The sequence below is a fragment of the Engystomops pustulosus genome, chromosome 11 (assembly GCF_040894005.1).
Source record: "Engystomops pustulosus chromosome 11, aEngPut4.maternal, whole genome shotgun sequence".
NCBI lineage: Eukaryota > Metazoa > Chordata > Amphibia > Anura > Leptodactylidae > Engystomops > Engystomops pustulosus.
Genome location: NC_092421.1, coordinates 11,130,030 through 11,150,897, shown reverse-complemented (window position 1 = coordinate 11,150,897; position 20,868 = coordinate 11,130,030). Strand labels below are relative to the sequence as shown.

Sequence of the window (20,868 nt, the reverse complement as noted above, 5' to 3'; positions counted from 1 at the left end):
TGCTGGAGGGGATAACATGAGGAGGAGGAGGTGCTGGGGGGGAATACCATGAGGAGGAGGAGGTGCTTGGGGGGATAACATGAGGAGGAGGTGGTGCTGGGGGGGTGTAATATGAGGAGGAGGAGGTGGTGCTGGGGGGGTGTAATATGAGGAGGAGGAGGTGGTGCTGGGGGGGTGTAATATGAGGAGGAGGAGGTGGTGCTGGGGGGGGTGTAATATGAGGAGGAGGAGGTGCTGGGGGGGTGTAATATGAGGAGGAGGAGGTGCTGGGGGGGTGTAATATGAGGAGGAGGAGGTGCTGGGGGGGGTGTAATATGAGGAGGAGGAGGTGCTGGGGGGGGGTGTAATATGAGGAGGAGGAGGTGCTGGGGGGGTGTAATATGAGGAGGAGGAGGTGCTGGGGGGGGTGTAATATGAGGAGGAGGAGGTGCTGGGGGGGTGTAATATGAGGAGGAGGAGGTGCTGGGGGGGTGTAATATGAGGAGGAGGAGGTGCTGGGGGGGTGTAATATGAGGAGGAGGAGGTGCTGGGGGGGTGTAATATGAGGAGGAGGAGGTGCTGGGGGGGTGTAATATGAGGAGGAGGAGGTGCTGGGGGGGGTGTAATATGAGGAGGAGGAGGTGCTGGGGGGGGTGTAATATGAGGAGGAGGAGGTGCTGGGGGGGTGTAATATGAGGAGGAGGAGGAGGTGCTGGGGGGGTGTGTAATATGAGGAGGAGGAGGTGCTGGGGGGGGTGTAATATGAGGAGGAGGAGGAGGTGCTGGGGGGGTGTGTAATATGAGGAGGAGGAGGAGGTGCTGGGGGGGGTGTAATATGAGGAGAAATCTCTCATGTAAATTCCAGGAGATGTACTAGTGTGTGTTGGTCGGTGTCTGTGTCTTGTGGACGTCGTATTTGTGGTCTGTTTGCCCCAGTTTTAGTAATGGAGGATCCCCAATAGCCGGGCCTGTGGCCTCGGCCTCATCTAGGGCTCACAAAACAGGAACTGGGCAAGTGATAAGGTGTGAGCGATGAGCGGAGATGCACTTATATTTTATATTTTATTGTTATTCTGGCTGTGGCAGTCACTGTCTTGTCTGTCAGTATACGTCGTTGTATTGCACCCAAACCTTATCGGATGATAAACGGATTCCGGTTCTGGAGGTGCGGGCAGCGTGGCGCTGTGCTCGGTTTAGAAACGCTTCATCCATGCGGTAGTTTTCCTTTAGGACTGCACTAGCCTTGCCCCGCAGACTCTAAGTAATAGTGGGACAGTGCAGGTGCTAACAGGTAATATACAGGTGCCTAACCTGTACCAATATACAAAAAGGGATTGAAATGAAAACACCCAGCACCTACTCACACTGTACACCAGGTATACAATATAGAGGTTTATTGGATCTAAAACTGGAACATATGAGTAGTATACAATTCTATGTTCAAAATGTGAGAACGTATGGGACCTGCATATGGGACCGGTCTAACAAATTAATTCTTTATTACAGAAAATTTCATTCAAAATTACAGAACACAGACAGTTTAAAAACATCAAGAATAGGACTCCAAAAAGAATATATTGCCATCAAACCAAAAAGGACATCCAGGAGTATGATTCAACATATATATATGTGCGTAGTGCATTTAGATTTAACTGGGTCGGCATAGCCACGGATGAACTATCAATTAACACAATTACAATGCGACACAAAGTCTGTGTTTGCAACTATTTCTATTATCTACAGTCATATAATGGCTATTTGCACATACCCATCAATGAAGCTCCTGGGTTCTAGGTTGTGGTCAATCTCCCCAACACTCGTTTCGCGTTACCACCTCTTCCTCAGGGGGTACAAGGAAGCGGTGGAAACGTGCGTTGGGGAGACTGACCACAACCTAGAACCCAGGAGCTTCATTGATGGGTATGTGCAAATAGCCATTATATGACTGTAGATAATAGAAATAGTTGCAAACACAGACTTTGCGTCCCCTACTTACTACTATGCCATGGAATACGAGCTTATGATAAAAGTGTTAATGTAACTTCGTAAGGCAGCCTACGTACATAGACATACTTACCCACAGATTGAGCACAATCTTCATAGCTAGTGTGAATAAAAACTGTAATACAATAGCTTCCCTAGCAAGTCCGAACCTGTTAGGTGAAGACACACGTGGCGTTTTTGGGCTGTTTTTAGTTAGTGCGTTTTCAGATCGTTAAAAAGCGCATCCGTTTTTTGAAAACGCATGCGTTTTGTCAGTTTTTCCAAATTTGCGCAATTACAAACGGACAAAAACGCATGCGTTTTTTAACGATCTGAAAACGCACGAACTAAAAATGCCACGTGTGTCTTCACCCTAAGCAGTAGCTTCATTGTAATGTAGTTTAGGGCTCATTCACACTGGCGTCTGCGGGGCCGTACATGTCCCCATAGCGGCACGGCGGGGATCCGGTGCCACGCGTTTGGCACCGATCCGGGCCGCACACCGAAACAACAAGATAGAGCACGTGTGCCGCTGTTTTCTATGGAGGGAGGAGGGGGCATACCACGTGTGTATGTACCCTTATGCCTATAGACACGTGCACCCAGAGATTGTGCTCATTTCCTGCATAGACAACTTGAACCAGAAGCGTAAAACAGTTAACGCAGCAAGTCTGAATAGGATGTAAAAATCTGAACCTGTCATACAGACACTGCATGCACAGCACACGAGCTGTCTAGGCTTTATGTTAATGTGTAACACGGTCTAATTAGTGTATTGGGAACAAAAAGAGCTACAAGCACAAAAATTATAAACACACTAAGCACAAAGGAGATAGGATGTGCAGAGTCTAACACACATCACCGCAAGGAAATAGATGAGCAGCGCTAGTATTCTAATGTTAATGTGTAACACTGTCTAATGAATGTATTGTAAAAATAAAGAGTTACAAGCACACGAGCTAGATATACACCAAGCTGCAAACTATAATACAAAGTCAGCTAGAGACACTGCGCTGAGTCAAGCAGTTACGTAGGATCTGACAATCTGGCTTAGGGCTTATTCACATGGCCGTCTGCGGGGACGTACATGCGGCCAGGACGGCAATAGCGGCACGGCGGGGATATGGTGCCACACATGTGTGACACCGATCCGGGCCGCACACCGCAAAAAGATAGAGCAATAACTAAAAAGTGAAAATTTTATAGCCTGCAAAAGGAGGCAACAAGAAAACTAAAAAAAACTGGCAGCTGCAGGGCGCTCCTTCCCTTCTGCGCCTCGCTGTGCGCCCATAAAATGAGTAACGTCCACATGTGGGGGGTCTCTGTACCCAGGAGAAGTAATGGCCACATGTGGGGGGTCTCTGCACTCGGGAGAAGTAACAGTCACATGTGGGGGGTCTCTGTACTCGGGAGAAGTAACAGCCACATGTGGGGGGTCTCTGTACCCAGGAGAAGTAATGGCCACATGTGGGGGGTCTCTGTACCCAGGAGAAGTAACAGCCACATGTGGGGGGTCTCTGTACCCAGGAGAAGTAATGGCCACATGTGGGGGGTCTCTGCACTCGGGAGAAGTAATGGCCACATGTGGGGTGTCTCTGCACTCGGGAGAAGTAATGGCCACATGTGGGGGGTCTCTGTACTCGGGAGAAGTAATGGCCACATGTGGGGGGTCTCTGTACTTGGGAGAAGTAACGGCCACATGTGGGGGGTCTCTGTACTTGGGAGAAATTGCAGAACAAATTGTAAGGTGAGTTTTCTATTTTTATCTTTTGGAAATGTGTAAATTTTAGAGCTAAATGAACGTATAACCGTCACAATTTGACCATTCCAAATTTCACCTCCATTTTGATTCAATTACTATGAAGATCTCAAGGGGGTTGGTTATATAGGGGGGTTTTGATGCTAAATATGTAAAATTTCATTCAAAACAGTATTTATCCGCAAAAGAGTAAATTCTGAAAATACGGAAAATCGCTATTCTATTTGTAAGCCGCGTGACATCAAAATATATTATCCAGACACTTTAAAAATGATGAAAATGTAAAGAAGACAAATGGGGAAATGTTATTCAACAACTTATTTAGGTGGTAAATCTTCTGCCTGAAAATGTAATGATTTAGAATTTTAAAAAGTGAAATTTTTCAAAAAAAATCATAATTTTTTCTCTTTTTTTTTGGAAAATAAACGCAAAACTTTATCATCCAACATTTACCACTAAAATGAAGTACAACATGTGGGGAAAAAACATTCTCAGAATCGCTTTGATAAGTAACAGAGTTCAAAAGTTATAACCATATAAAGCGACGCAAGTCAGAATCCAAAAAATGGGACTGAGCCTTAAGTTGTAAAATGGCTGCGTCCTTAAGGGGTTAATCGCCAGGAATAACTTTTTTTTTAATATTTTGATAGAATGTGAGTTTTGGGATTCCTAACATGTTATGATTATATGTGTTTAGTTTTATATCAGTTCTATGGAAAGGGAGGCGATTTGAAATGGGCAATGTCTTTTTATACTGTATTTGCAGACTCTAGGAGGTGAGCGGGAAGCCTAAATCTGTGTTTTGGCCCCCACCAGCCCCACATGCAGCTAATGGTGGAGGAAGGGAAGTAAAAAAAAAACAGAATCCAACCTTTACAATAAAAAGGTTTGAACTTGGCCCCCAAACACTTTACGGCTTTAAGTCACTGTAGCAACTAGTTGTTTCTACCACAATCACTTGGTAATGTCTCTGCCCACTATTAGACTAGAAACACTGTCCATGGTTAGTCCTTGAATCCTGGTCCAAGGACTGGACTAATTTCATCATAGTGATATATGGCATGTAATATGAACACAGTTCGCTGTTCTGCCGGCAGTCTGACATTTTTGACCTATACGTTAATAGTTTCTTCCATGGGACAATTCTTGCATTGCTAAATAATAAATTAAAAAAAAAACACTTTTCTGTAGTGCAGTGGACAACTTAGCTGTCTTTGTATTGTGCGTTATAATACGCACAAGACCTAAAAAAAGGCATGTAATATATCTAGGTACCCCAGTACACATTACACACAGACATGAGCAGGGGGAGGAGAGGGGAGGGGTAACAGGGGTGACATCACTGCCTCTGACCATGTGACCAGCCTCATTTACATAATAAAGAAAAGATGATTTTACAATGATTAATGCATGAAATAACTAGATAAAGGCTGTGATGGATCCTTGTGAGCTGCTCCAACAGGAAGAGGTGACAGGACAAGTGACACAGACCTGATGACAGATGTCCTTTGAGGCAATTAAATATATAATTTTAACTTACGTTGTTCTTTTATATTAAACCACAAATCCCCATTTCCATAATTCGGTTATATACATACACATATATATATACACACACACACACACTACCTGGGTTGGCTTCTGGCCCATAATGGAATTATATCTAATGAGAGCTGGTGATAACTGTATTGATCTGACTCTGTTTCACTGAGGTGAGTGAAAGGGGACTTTTAACTATTCAGGATTTTGGGCGAGTGTTGTGCCTTTCAGGAGGTTTTGTGGACAACTCTCCCTTCCTATGCTCCTGGAACCCGTATCTATGAAAAACGATAACTTAATGACCTTGTGTACCCTTATAGGGTCTGTAATGTCAAACTAATCTATAAGATTTACAAAGTGTTTTTTTTTAACCTTAAAATGTGATAAGAAAGGCATCCAGAGGGCCGTTTGTAATTTGGGGTCATCTGTAAGTCGAGTGCCTGTAAGGCGGGGACCGTGATGGTAGAACCACCTTATCTCTAGGTAGATCCCTGTCTATGATGATAGAACCTCCTCTAGGTGTAGAGGATGCCTCCTGTCTATGGTGATGGTGGAGCCTCCTCTCCTCTAGGTGTAGAGGATGCCCCCTGTCTATGGTGATGATAGAGCCTCCTCTCCTCTAGGTGTAGAGGATACCCCCTGTCTATGGTGATGGTAGAACCTCCTCTCCTCTAGGTGTAGAGGATGCCCCTGTCTATGGTGATGGTAGAACCTCCTCTCCTCTCTAGGTGTAGAGGATGTCCCCTGTCTATGGTGATGGTAGAACCTCCTCTCCTCTAGGTGTAGAGGATGCCCCCTGTCTATGGTGATGGTAGAACCTCCTCTCCTCTAGGTGTAGAGGATGCCCCCTGTCTATGGTGATGGTAGAACCTCCTCTCCTCTAGGTGTAGACGATGCCCCCTGTCTATGGTGATGGTAGAACCTCCTCTCCTCTAGGTGTAGAGGATGTCCCCTGTCTATGGTGATGGTAGAACCTCCTCTCCTCTAGGTGTAGAGGATGCCCCCTGTCTATGGTGATGGTAGAACCTCCTCTCCTCTAGGTGTAGAGGATGCCTCCTGTCTATGGTGATGGTAGAACCTCCTCTCCTCTAGGTGTAGAGGATGCCCCCTGTCTATGGTGATGGTAGAACCTCCTCTCCTCTAGGTGTAGAGGATGCCTCCTGTCTATGGTGATGGTAGAACCTCCTCTCCTCTAGGTGTAGAGGATGCCTCCTGTCTATGGTGATGGTAGAACCTCCTCTCCTCTAGGTGTAGAGGATGCCCCTGTCTATGGTGATGGTAGAGCCTCCTCTCCTCTAGGTGTAGTGGATACACCCTGTCTATGGTGATGGTAGAACCTCCTCCCCTCTAGGTGTAGAGGATGCCCCCTGTCTATGGTGATGGTAGAACCTCCTCTCCTCTAGGTGTAGTGGATACACCCTGTCTATGGTGATGGTAGAACCTCCTCACCTCTAGGTGTAGAGGATGCCCCCTGTCTATGGTGATGGTAGAACCTCCTCTCCTCTAGGTGTAGAGGATGCCTCCTGTCTATGGTGATGGTAGAACCTCCTCTCCTCTAGGTGTAGTGGATACACCCTGTCTATGGTGATGGTAGAACCTCCTCACCTCTAGGTGTAGAGGATGCCCCCTGTCTATGGTGATGGTAGAACCTCTTCTCCTCTAGGTGTAGAGGATGCCCCCTGTCTATGGTGATGGTAGAACCTCCTCTCCTCTAGGTGTAGAGGATGCCCCCTGTCTATGGTGATGGTAGAACCTCCTCTCCTCTAGGTGTAGAGGATGCCCCCTGTCTATGGTGATGGTAGAACCTCCTCTCCTCTAGGTGTAGAGGATGCCCCCTGTCTATGGTGATGGTAGAACCTCCTCTCCTCTAGGTGTAGAGGATGCCCCCTGTCTATGGTGATGGTAGAACCTCCTCTCCTCTAGGTGTAGAGGATGCCCCCTGTCTATGGTGATGATAGAACCTCCTCTCCTCTAGGTGTAGAGGATGTCCCCTGTCTATGGTGATGTTAGAACCTCCTCTCCTCTAGGTGTAGAGGATGCCTCCTGTCTATGGTGATGGTAGAACCTCCTCTCCTCTAGGTGTAGAGGATGCCTCCTGTCTATGGTGATGGTAGAACCTCCTCTCCTCTAGGTGTGGAGGATGCCTCCTGTCTATGGTGATGGTAGAACCTCCTCTCCTCTAGGTGTAGAGGATGCCTCCTGTCTATGGTGATGGTAGAACCTCCTCTCCACTAGGTGTAGAGGATGCCCCCTGTCTATGGTGATGGTAGAACCTCCTCTCCTCTAGGTGTAGAGGATGCCCCCTGTCTATGGTGATAGTAGAACCTCCTCTCCTCTAGGTGTAGAGGATGCCCCCTGTCTATGGTGATGGTAGAACCTCCTCTCCTCTAGGTGTAGAGGATGCCCCCTGTCTATGGTGATGGTAGAACCTCCTCTCCTCTAGGTGTAGAGGATGTCCCCTGTCTATGGTGATGGTAGAACCTCCTCTCCTCTAGGTGTAGAGGATGCCCCCTGTCTATGGTGATGGTAGAACCTCCTCTCCTCTAGGTGTAGAGGATGTCCCCTGTCTATGGTGATGGTAGAACCTCCTCTCCTCTAGGTGTAGAGGATGCCCCCTGTCTATGGTGATGATAGAACCTCCTCTCCTCTAGGTGTAGAGGATGTCCCCTGTCTATGGTGATGTTAGAACCTCCTCTCCTCTAGGTGTAGAGGATGCCTCCTGTCTATGGTGATGGTAGAACATCCTCTCCTCTAGGTGTAGAGGATGCCCCCTGTCTATGGTGATGGTAGAACCTCCTCTCCTCTAGGTGTAGAGGATGCCCCTGTCTATGGTGATGGTAGAACCTCCTCTCCTCTAGGTGTAGAGGATGCCCCCTTGTCTATGGTGATGGTAGAACCTCCTCTCCTCTAGGTGTAGTGGATGCCCCCTGTCTATGGTGATGGTAGAACCTCCTCTCCTCTAGGTGTAGAGGATGCCCCCTGTCTATAGTGATGGTAGAACCTCCTCTCCTCTAGGTGTAGAGGATGCCCCTGTCTATGGTGATGGTAGAGCCTCCTCTCCTCTAGGTGTAGAGGATGCCCCCTGTCTATGGTGATGGTAGAACCTCCTCTCCTCTAGGTGTAGAGGATGCCCCTGTCTATGGTGATGGTAGAACCTCCTCTCCTCTAGGTGTAGAGGATGCCCCCTTGTCTATGGTGATGGTAGAACCTCCTCTCCTCTAGGTGTAGTGGATGCCCCCTGTCTATGGTGATGGTAGAACCTCCTCTCCTCTAGGTGTAGAGGATGCCCCCTGTCTATAGTGATGGTAGAACCTCCTCTCCTCTAGGTGTAGAGGATGCCCCTGTCTATGGTGATGGTAGAGCCTCCTCTCCTCTAGGTGTAGAGGATGCCCCCTGTCTGTGGTGATGGTAGATCCTCCTCTCCTCTAGGTGTAGAGGATGCCCCCTGTCTATGGTGATAGTAAAACCTCCTCTCCTCTAGGTGTAGAGGATGCCCCTGTCTATGGTGATGGTAGAACCTCCTCTCCTCTAGGTGTAGAAGATGCCCCCTGTCTATGGTGATGGTAGAACCTCCTCTCCTCTAGGTGTAGAGGATGCCTCCTGTCTATGGTGATGGTAGAACCTCCTCTCCTCTAGGTGTAGAGGATGCCCCCTGTCTATGGTGATGGTAGAACCTCCTCTCCTCTAGGTGTAGAGGATGCCCCCTGTCTATGGTGATGATAGAACCTCCTCTCCTCTAGGTGTAGAGGATGCCTCCTGTCTATGGTGATGGTAGAACCTCCTCTCCTCTAGGTGTAGAGGATGCCCCTGTCTATGGTGATGGTAGAGCCTCCTCTCCTCTAGGTGTAGAGGATGCCCCTGTCTATGGTGATGGTAGAGCCTCCTCTCCTCTAGGTGTAGAGGATGCCCCCTGTCTGTGGTGATGGTAGATCCTCCTCTCCTCTAGGTGTAGAGGATGCCCCCTGTCTATGGTGATGGTAGAACCTCCTCTCCTCTAGGTGTAGAGGAAGCCCCCTGTCTGTGGTGATGGTAGAACCTTCTCTCCTCTAGGTGTAGAGGATGTCCCCTGTCTATGGTGATGGTAGAACCTCCTCTCCTCTAGGTGTCTATGGTAATGGTAAAACCATCTTAATACCAAGGTGAAAGACTCCACAACACAAAATAGAAGAAATAATTTAATAAGATACATCTGCGCACAATCCACTTACTAAGAGTTTCCCATAAAAGTCTGATCCGGCCTCTGTAGAAAATACTCTCTATAGTCAGAATACAGTAACGTCTGCGTTTCCTCCACATGTTTCTTCTGATGCTGAATAAGACCAGATTTTTGACTAAAACATTTCCCACATTGATCACAAGGAAATTGTCTTTCCCCGACATGGATTCTCTGATGTTGGACTAGATTGGATTTGTGTGTAAAGGATTTATCACACTCCGTACAGGAGAAGGGCTTCTCTCCTGTGTGGATTCTCTGATGTGTGAGAAGATTGGATTTGAGGGTAAAACACTTTCCACAGTAAGAACACGAGAAGGGTTTATATCCTGAGTGGATCCTCTCATGTCTTCCAAGATCTGACTTCAGGGAAAAGCACTTCCCACACACTGAACATGGAAACGGCTTGTGGCCGGAGTGGATCCTCTCGTGGCGGACCATGTCCGACTTCAATGTGAAACATTTTCCACATTCTGAACAGGAATGAGGTTTTTGGTCCAGGTGAATCCTGCGATGTTCCACCAGCTGCTGTTTGTGACTAAAACACTTCCCGCAATCTGAACAAAAAAATTGCTTCACACTGTTGTTAATTCTCTGATGCACCAGGACTTCTGATCTCCTGGGGAAACATGTTTTACCCTCTAGAAGTCCTGCACTTTGGAGGTAACTATGAGACGGATCCAAGTGTTGAGGCAACAGGTCTCCATTGTACAGGATCGGTGGTAGACTTTGAGGGATGAAGGTTTGGGTCATAAAATGAGCTTCCGGAGAATTTTTTAATTGATCAGATGATGGATTTTCACTGTATAGGATAGGGGGTATATATTGGGCCATAAGGTTTTGAGGGGGATCAGATGATGGATCTTTACTTTCAAGGAGTGGGGGTATAATCTCTCCTGGAAAAACTTGCCTAATGATTTTGTGTTCTCTTTTATTACTTGAGGACCAGGCAGGGGGTGTTTTTGAGAGATCGCCATTGAAGGCTTCACCTAGGAAAGAGAAAATGAATCATGATTTGGACGGTAAGCTAACATTTGGTAAAATAAAATGTATTCATTACAATAGGATTTGTAAACAGATCGCCCCATAGTGTTTCATGTCCCCACTGGGGTTCAAAATCCTATAAGAAGATTCCATGTTTTCCAAAATGTGTTACTGAACATGATAAATCCTCTCCCAACTATTACTCAACCCCAACAGTCCTGGGGTGTCCTGTCCCGTCAAATCCTCATGTCTGGACCATAAACAGCAGAAATGTCTGTGTGTGTGTATAGCACCTATCATCAGAAAGTGACAGCTCTCCTGTGCAGCAACATAAAACCTCCTCCCTGCAGGTTCCTCAGAGGTTCTACATGATTCAATCCTCCCCCTATACAGGCGGTCCCCTACTTAAGGACACCCGACTTACAGACAACCCATAGTTACAGACAGACCCCTCTGACCTCTGGTGACCTCTCTGGATGTTACTATAGTCCCAGGCTGCAATGATCAGCTGTAAGGTGTCTGTAATGAAGATTTATTGATAATCCTTGGTCCCATTACAGCAAAAAATGTTTAAACTCTAATTGTCACTGGGGCCAAAAATTTTTTTTTGTCTGGATCTACAATGATAAAATATACAGTTTCGACTTACATACAAATTCAACTTAAGAACAAACTTCCGGACCCTATCTTGTACGTAACCCGGGGACTGCCTGTAGTGTGTCTCTGTATAGGTGTATGACTCACCTTTGTTACCATCAGTAGGATGTTCCATCTCCATGAACTGGTGGTCGCCCATCAGGAATGTGTCTACTTCATCGTCCAGTTCTTCCACTTTAATATTGAGAAAACCATCACCCTAAACAAGGACATTCACCATATAAAAGTGTGTCAGGAGTGTGCGGCTTATTACAGACCATATAACGTGTACATCGCTGTGTCAGGTACCTGATAATCCTGTGCGGCTCCTTCCCGGAAGTCTATAGGACAGGGACATCCATCAGGAGGATTTTGCTTAACGTTACCATCTTCAATAAAGAAACAGATGGTAACATATTATAACACGGTCCTTTTGGGGCACTACAGCCTCTTTGCTACCCTTCCTCCCCCCCCAATAATAATGTCACTTTTATTAGATAAACTAATGAAAATCGCTAGAACCCTCAGCGCTATCGATACTGCAGCCTAATCAGACAGGAGGTGGGCCGAGAAAAATCCTGGAAAATCAGTACATAGAAACTCCGGATGACACCAGGACAGAGCCGAGGGCTGGGTTTTTAATCTACAGACAATTTTTGATTTCCATCTAAAGTGACGATGGGAAAAAAAGCTTTAGTTATGGGCAAGGGAAGGAATTCTCACACAATTACAAACAACCTGGTGAATATTACCAAACAGAGCACTAGACGTCAGTGTAAAAGCTCTGATCCATCACTGGTTTCAGCCATGTCCAGGATTTGTCTGGTTTCACAATGACAAGTTGAGTCCTGGTCCATGGGGCACATTTACTAAAGGACCGAACACCACATTTCCGTAGGGTTTCCCGACTTTTTACAGTTTTGCGCTGAATTGCTTCGGGTTTTTGGCGCATGCGATCAGATTTTGGCGCATCGGCGTCGGCTTGCATGCCACACAAATCGGGGGCCGTGGACATCGGACAACCCGACTGATTCGGACAAACCGTGGAATTTAAAAACCAAATTGTGTTGCAAGATCAGCACTCACATGCACCGGGAAGAAGAAGGTGAACTCCGGCGGACCTCAGCGGGAAGCAACATGTAGGAAATTGAACGCGCATTCTTAGTGAATCGCGGCAGCTCCGGATCCTTGTCCAACATTCCGGATCGACGGCGTCAACAGGACGGGTAAGTAAATGTGCCCCATTGTGTTGGTCAGATCTCTCTGGGTGGAGACATGAGCTGACAGGATCTGCCATCTATGACATGATGAATCACTGCCTCCCCCAAGGACTAGGGTGCTGTCCCGAAACCATAATAATAGTACGGTACAGCAGTCCAGCAGAAACTTTAAAGATTCATAGAGGATTAGGTCCAGGTCCTGAGTGAGTATTCAGTCTCGGAAATCTGTCTGACAGAGACCAAGGGTTAGACCCAAGATTCCCCGATATCCCCCTCTACATGCTTGGATCTCCATATATCTGGCTCTCTAGAATGGATGGTGTGTCAGGCTGAGCATCTCCCCTGCTGCTCCATTCATTTTCTATTGCATTGTACACGACTATCCCCAGCAGATCCCCCCCCCCCCCATTCCCCTAAATAGTGAGTGGAACACAACGTGCAAAATTAGCTTGTTGCCGATTCGTTCAAGGGAACAGCAGTGGAGGTCACGGGAGAGCTACAAGTTGTTAGTGGGTAACCGGACCATCTTGGGTCAACCCCTTTTTAGTAATTTTTTTTTTTAACAGGGACGGACCTGATAGAGTTGACAGTCTATTACATTAGACACCAAAAACATATTTGATACTAAATTACCATATTCACTGCAAGTCATGAGCCTTTCTACTCCGACATGGATTCTCTGATGTTGGACAAGATTAGATTTGTGCGTAAAAGATTTGTAACACTGAGGGCAGGAGAAGGGCTTCTCTCCTGTGTGGATTCTCTGATGTGTGAGAAGATTGGATTTGAGGGTAAAACACTTTCCACAGTAAGAACAAGAGAAGGGTTTATGTCCCGAGTGGATCCTCTCATGTCTTCCAAGATCTGACTTCAGGGAAAAGCATTTCCCACACACTGAGCATGTAAATGGCTTCTGGCCCGTGTGGTTTCTCTGATGTCTGACCATGTCCGATTTTAGCGTGAAGCATTTCCCACATTCTGGACATGGAAACGGCCTCACCATCCCATGTGTTCTCTGGTGCTTAACCAGATCTGACTTTTTGATAAAACTTTTCCCGCAGTCTGAGCACATATGTGGCTTTTGGCCTGTGTGAATTCTCCGATGTTGAACAAGATTTGACTTGTGACTAAAACATTTGCCACATTCTAAGCACGAGAAGGGCTTCTCTCTGGTGTGAATTCTCTGATGCACAATGAGATTGGATTTCTGTGTAAACCATTTCCCACACACCGGACATGAAAACCTCTTCTCGCCCCTGTGAGCCACGCTTCCTGTAGAAATATAGGACAGTTCTGAGGAACGATCCACATTATCAGAAAGGTTAGAGGACAGATCTCCAGCCTGTAGGAGTGAGGGAATGTTCTTTGTCCGAATATCTGAAGCTTCTGGAGAATGTTCCATGTTATTAGTTACAGCTTGAGGATTCAGATTCTCTCTAGAAAAGTCTTGGACAAGGGCGACGTCTTCCTTTACATTGTGTGGAGAACCAACATGGTACAAGGTCGTCTCAGCAACGTGTCCACCTGTCCGAGAGAACAAAATACCCAAACTTCAGTACAAGCCGTAGCATGTTATCATAATGTAATGATGGGCATGAATAGTTAATGCACAGATACCTGCAGGGATCTCCTCCCCATCCAGAAGAAGCTGCTCTTCTCCCTCTGCAGCTTTTTTACTGTTCCCATCTTCAGCCTGAATGGAAGACAAGATGTAGAAAGTACTGGTATCAGACTCCATGTACAGAGCGGACACTAGTAATAGCACGTGTAGGGCTTATAAACATAACACTTCTGGGGATCCATATACACAATGGGTACAGAAAGTATTCAGACCCCTTTAAATTTTTCACTCTTTGTTTCATTGAAGCCAATTGGCAAGATCAATGTGCACTGTGCACCCACCTGGACCAAAAACAGAAATGTAGATATTTTCGCCAATTTAAGAATTCATCCCCTTTGCTCAGTTAGTAGAAGCAGTTTTGGAGCTTGTACAAGTTTCTCACCACTGGATTTGGGGATCCTCCGTCTCTTCCTTGCAGATCCTCTCCGGTTCCCTCAGTTGCCACAATTCTGTCTGAGCTCCTTTGGCAGTTCCCTAGACCTCATGATTCTCATGTGCTCTGACATGCACTGTCAGCTGTGAGGTCTTCTATAGACAGGTGTGCACCTTTCCTAATCAAGTCCAATAAGTTTACATAAACACAGCTGGACTCCAATGAAAAGAGTAGAACCATCTCAAGAAGGATCAGAAGAAAATGGACGTGTCACAGAAAAGAGTCTGAATACCTGACCATGTGATTTAATACATTAGCAAACATATCTACATTTCTGAATACTTTCCGTACCCACTGTAGTTCTCCATTGCAGATGTCTCTTAGCTAGAATGAGCTAATGGCAGTAAATGTCAGGAATCCATTTCAATCTGTGGTGCAACTGTGTCCGTGTGTATTAGTGTGGGGAATAGGAAGGCTCAGACTAGTGGTCAGGGTTTTAAAGCTTAATGTCATTATCCATTTATTAGAGAACTCCTGAAATCCTGCAGTTTTAACACTGACCACTAGTCTGACATCTGTGCACATGTTGCACACCTGTAAAACTACTACTGCATTACACGGCAGATTTGCTACATGCACCCGACCATAAATGAGGGCTGTGAGCTAGCCACAAAAACCATCAGCTAGCTCACTGTCCCCATTGAGGTCTACTTGGGATGGTCACAGAGTGGTAGGCCCGCCAAAGGTCCTTTTTCTGCCTGAATTCACAGCGCAGCCGCTCATTCAGTCTCCCATTTGTGGACCGTTTGTGCACAGGTTGGAAGGGTCAATCTACAATAGTGGGGCAACCTCTGTTAATCTACCTCACGATCCAGCCAAACATTCACATCTTTCTTTGGACATTCAGGTTTGTGCAGGGACCTTGGACATCTCTCTGGTGGGTTTGTGATAGTGAATCCATCTGTGGAAAGAAGAAATAAAAAACACATTCATCAAATGATGGAAGAACCTCAAAAGTTCCAAGTTTCCAAGTTCTGAGTCTTCAAATACCTGGAAACATGAGGTCCTGGTGCTCCTCCATCATAACTTCTTTATAGAGATCCTTGTGCTCTTCTATGTAGTCCCACTCCTCCAGGGAGAAATAGACGCTGACATCCTGACACCTTATAGGGACCTGACACCCACAATGATACAGTCATCACCCAGACACATCACCCCTTGTATAATGTCCCAGCATCCCCTGCAGCGCTCACCTCTCCGCTCAGCAGCTCCAGGATCTTGTGTGTGAGCTCCAGGATATTTTGCTTGATGTTCTTCTCATGGATTAGTGGAGGTGGAGGCTCAGTCCTGGCACTCTGGATGCTGCTCCATCCTCCTGACACTTGTGGGATTCCAGGGGCCACAGACTCTCGTGATGTCCGATTCGATTCAGTGTCATCCTGTATACAGAGAGAGACCCTAATAAACCCCATTCATGCCGGAGCAGACACTGCAGTAAGGTCCCCAGCACTGCAGCACTTCCGCTGGGGACTCCACCAGATAAATAGGTTGTTTAGGTTGTTGTTCTTTTTCTCACTTTCTCCTCCGCCTCCAAGAAATGGAGAAGAAAGGAGGTACACACAGACACAATTGTTGGTCCCCCTCATTAAAAGAAAAAAAGTAAAAATTACATTTCTATGAAAAGAAAAAACTTATAAAACGGCCTGGACAAAAATTATGGTTTTCCAGACATTTACATCACGGTGCATCCCCGTGCCGTGCCTAGGGCTGCCGCTCCTCCCCGCACCGTGCCTAGGGCTGCCGCTCCTCCCGGCGCCGTGCCTAGGGCACAGTTACTCCGCTGTTTGGTGACATGGTGACCACACTCCTCATGGACTGGGGGAAGCGAAGGAAAGACTTGTCTCGGGAGCATGATAAAGGGAAAGGTAATAAGTCCATCTCCAAGCAGCTTGATGTTCCTGTGACTACAGTTTCACATATTATCCAGAAATGTAAGATCTATGGGACTATATCCGGCCTCCCTGGACGTGGCCGCAGGAGGGAAATTGATGACAAATCAAAGAGACAAATAATACGAGTGGTGACAAAAAACTGACAAAAAAATGATTAAAGGTGAACTTGATCTCAGCATCCGTCGTAGTTCCAAATCGTCTGCAGCAATTATCTCAAAAGCTTCTGAGACTAAATATTATGGTCCGGGCCTTAATATTAAGGTCCAAGGTCTCATGAGTTTTACTTTTCAAATTTTTTTTAATTCTGTTGAAACAGGAGGAAATGTCTGCCTTTCATTGCTTCACTTTAATATATATTTAACTTATTTTTACTTTTGTCAGATTCAAGTTATTTCCCTGGCATGTGATACAGCTCCCTCTCACCTCTCCAATCAGCAAGTAGAGGATCTTCAGTGCAAGCTTCACGATTTTCCCAGTTAATTGCTTGTGGTCCTTGCGTCTGACCGTGGACGTCATCTGTAGAACATTGGGACACAACGAATGAGGGAAAGCTTTAGGTATGGACACCAAGCCTTATAATGTCACCAGGTCCCTGGACCATCAGGGACCATTCTCAAAGGTCTAAATTTTGGACTGTTTAGACCTCCCTTAAAGGGGTTTACCCATGAAACCAAGGCAAAAACCAGAAGCGGGTCAGTACTCGGATGAGCCTTATAGAATGGGGCTAGTAATGTGACCACTAAGTTCAGACACAGAAGTCACAGTAACTAAAAACTAAGCACAAAACTAAAAAAACGTGCAAAAAAGTGTAACATATTCTAAAAAGGTTTTCTATATTTTATTGGCCACAGTCGTGATCAGTCGACTGTAACCACAGAAAGTTCCTGTATCGACCACGATTGAAACAGTTGGAGTTGATTCATGAAAGCAGAGAGTCCATATTTCCTGTACCGTCCAATCGCCATCTCTGCTGCTCCGAGGGATTATGGATGTGCACCGAGGACAAGTTTCCTGTACAGCAGATGACTAGGCTGCTGGGAGGTCGGTTCCAGGGCAGTACAGGAAATATGGCCGAACTATAGTCGTTACTTCACACATTGAACATGCTACTCCATGAAGCCTAAACCACTGGAAAAATTTGTAAGTTTTCCCAAGATGGGATAAGGTTTTCCTTGTCCCATCTTGGAAAACTTATTTGTATATTTTTTCAGAATCCCCTAGTGGAGCATCAATGGCTACAAGTCTCCACACGCCTACAAGGCAGCATTTATTGGCAAAGTCTCCATAAGGAGAACAATTACTTCCAGAGCCTAAACCACCGGACATTTCTCCAACTTTACCTTTTGACGATTCTCAGAGTTGGTCGTTTCCTTGGAGGAGGAAATGTTGAGCGCAGTCGTAGGGTCTCTTGAAGCTTCTCCCACATAACCTGTACCTGCAGAAGACACCACATTGTCCCCCGATTTCTGAGGCACGTTACAGCCATTGTCCGGGCTACAATTGCACTTGAAGTTCTTTGGGTTGGCGCTGGACAATGAGATGTTCCCGTATCCCATCCATGATGCCTCGGTTTGTGTCTGGACATCCCGTCTTGACTTGTTATCCGCTCCTCTTTGGTGGTTAATTTGGGGCTTTTGATCATCTTCCTTGATCTGAGTGTTGAGGTTTGGGAAGATACTTGGCAAAGCATCAGGCTTGAGGTGGCGTTGGTTTCCCAGCACCACGTAAGAGTCTTCTGAGAAGTGTCCTGAGCACAGACAATACTGAGCACTGCCCTGAGCCTGCATGATATCTTCTGCCAACTGGTTAACGTTAGGAAACGGTCCGCTCCGCCAAAGCCATTGCTTTATCATCTCCATGTTCTTTGGAAAGACATGGAAGGTGACGCTGGACAAATCTGCATTCTTGCACCAATGACTGTAACAGTTTTCGACAATACAATTCGGCATCTCTACCGGATCTGCAATAAAGGAACAGCGGAGGACTGAGGGAGAGGCGATGGAACCTTCAATCCTGAACTACAAGACACAAGAAATAGATCCTGCTCCCTACAGTCCAAAAGACCAGAAGCCGCCAACATTTACTGGTGGCCACAGGAGACCGACGACCCACTCATAGGGCAGATCACCAGTAACCGGTACAGGAGGCCCGACATCCCGACCACCAACACAGAGTCACTTCTAACTGGATAGTGGCCATCAGTGTAAACATCAGCTCCAATTCCTACCCATCCCTATACCCCAGTATATCCCTGACCTGTGCCCCTCCTACCCAGCCCGATACCCCGGTATATCCCTGACCTGTGCCCTTCCTACCCAGCCCGATACCCCGGTATATCCCTGACCTGTGCCCCTCCTACACAACCCGATACCCCGGTACATCCCTGACCTGTGTCCCTTCTACCCAGCCCGATACCCCAGTACATCCATAACCTGTGCCCCTCCTACCCAGCCCGATACCCCACTATATCCCTGACCTGTGCCCCTCCTACCCAGCCCGATACCCCACTATATCCCTGACCTGTGCCCCTTCTACCCAGCCCGATACCCCACTATATCCCTGACCTGTGCCCCTCCTACCCAGCCCGATACCCCGGTACATCCCTGACCTGTGTCCCTTCTACCCAGCCCGATACCCCAGTACATCCATAACCTGTGCCCCTCCTACCCAGCCCGATACCCCACTATATCCCTGACCTGTGCCCCTCCTACCCAGCCCGATACCCCACTATATCCCTGACCTGTGCCCCTTCTACCCAGCCCGATACCCCACTATATCCCTGACCTGTGTCCCTTCTACCCAGCCCGATACCCCAGTACATCCATAACCTGTGCCCCTCCTACCCAGCCCGATACCCCACTATATCCCTGACCTGTGCCCCTCCTACCCAGCCCGATACCCCACTATATCCCTGACCTGTGCCCCTTCTACCCAGCCCGATACCCCACTATATCCCTGACCTATGCCCCTCCTACCCAGCCCGATACCCCAGTATATCCCTGACCTGTGCCCCTTCTACCCAGCACGATACCCCGGTATATCCCTGACCTGTGCCCCTCCTACCCAGCACGATACCCCAGTATATCCCTAACCATTCCCCCCCTGACCTGATACCCCAGTATATCCCTGACCTGTGCCCCTCCTACCCAGCCCGATACCCCACTATATCCCTGACCTGTGCCCCTTCTACCCAGCACGATACCCCGGTATATCCCTGACCTGTGCCCCTCCTACCCAGCACGATACCCCAGTATATCCCTAACCTGTGCCCCTCCTACCCAACCAGATAACCTGATATATCTCTGACCTGTGCCCCTTCTACCCAGCCTGATACCCTGGTATATCTCTGACCTGTGCCCCTCATACCCAGCCCGATACCCCGGTATATCCCTAACCTGTGCCCCTCCTACCCAGCCCGATACCCCGGTATATCCCTGACCTGTGCCCCTTCTACCCAGCCCGATACCCCACTATATCCCTGACCTGTGCCCCTCCTACCCAGCCCGATACCCTGGTATATCTCTGACCTGTGCCCCTTCTACCCAGCCCGATACCCCAGTACATCCCTGACCTGTGCCCCTCCTACCCAGCCCGATAACCTGATATATCTCTGACCTGTGCCCCTTCTACCCAGCCCGATACCCCAGTATATCCCTGACCTGTGCCCTTCCTACCCAGCCCGATACCCCGGTATATCTGTGACCTGTGCCCCTCCTACCCAGCCCGATACCCCAGTACATCCCTGACCTGTGCCCCTCCTACCCAGCCCGATACCCCAGTATATCCCTAACCATTCCCCCCCCTGACCCTTGGCCCTTCTACCCAGCCCGATACCCCACTATATCCCTGACCTATGCCCCTCCTACCCAGCCCGATACCCCACTATATCCCTGACCTATGCCCCTCCTACCCAGCCCGATACCCCACTATATCCCTGGCCTGTGCCCTTCCTACCCAGCCCGATACCCCGGTATATCTCTGACCTGTGCCCCTCCTACCAAGCCCGATACCCTGGTACATCCCTGACCTGTGCCCCTCCTACCCAGCCCGATACCCCAGTATATCCCTGACCTGTGCCCCTCCTACCCAGCCCGATACCCCGGTATATCCCTGATCTGTGCCCCTTCTACCCAGCCCAATACCCCACTATATCCCTGACCTGTGCCCCTCCTACCCAGCCCGATACCCTGGTATATCTCTGACCTGTGCCCCTTCTACCCAGCACGATACTCCGGTATATCCCTGACCTGTGCCCCTCCTACCCAGCCCGATACCCCAGTATATCCCTAACCATTCCCCCCCTGACCTGATACCCCAGTATATCCCTGACCTGTGCCCCTCCTACCCAGCCCGATACCCAGTACATCCCAGACCTGATACCCCTGATCACCGCCCCCGGACCTGATACCCCAGTATTGCCCTGTGAGAAGAGATTTACTGTAATACCGTCGTGTCTGTACAGCGTCATATACTGCTAGCAGTAGCCGCTGTGATGACCGGTGACCCCTGAGACTCGTCCTTCCTGTTTTCTGCGGCCCCGGACACATCCCGCACACATCAGTGCACAGATCTGACAGTCACAGCGCCCCGCCCACCCCTCTCGCCAGCC

General features: G+C 47.8%; 1 protein-coding gene across 1 annotated transcript; it reads right to left on the bottom strand.

Annotated features, from left to right (window-relative positions):
* Positions 1-9,428: 9,428 nt before the first annotated feature.
* Positions 9,429-20,868, bottom strand: LOC140106025 (uncharacterized). The gene is made up of 11 exons (XM_072130181.1): positions 20,706-20,868; positions 17,600-18,219; positions 16,683-16,775; positions 15,561-15,746; positions 15,358-15,481; positions 15,171-15,268; positions 13,931-14,006; positions 12,947-13,837; positions 11,403-11,482; positions 11,202-11,313; positions 9,429-10,462 (listed from the first exon to the last, which is right to left on the bottom strand). Exons 1-11 carry the CDS (start codon positions 20,725-20,727, stop codon positions 9,468-9,470), a joined length of 3,297 nt encoding a protein of 1,098 aa, XP_071986282.1. The 5' UTR covers positions 20,728-20,868; the 3' UTR covers positions 9,429-9,467.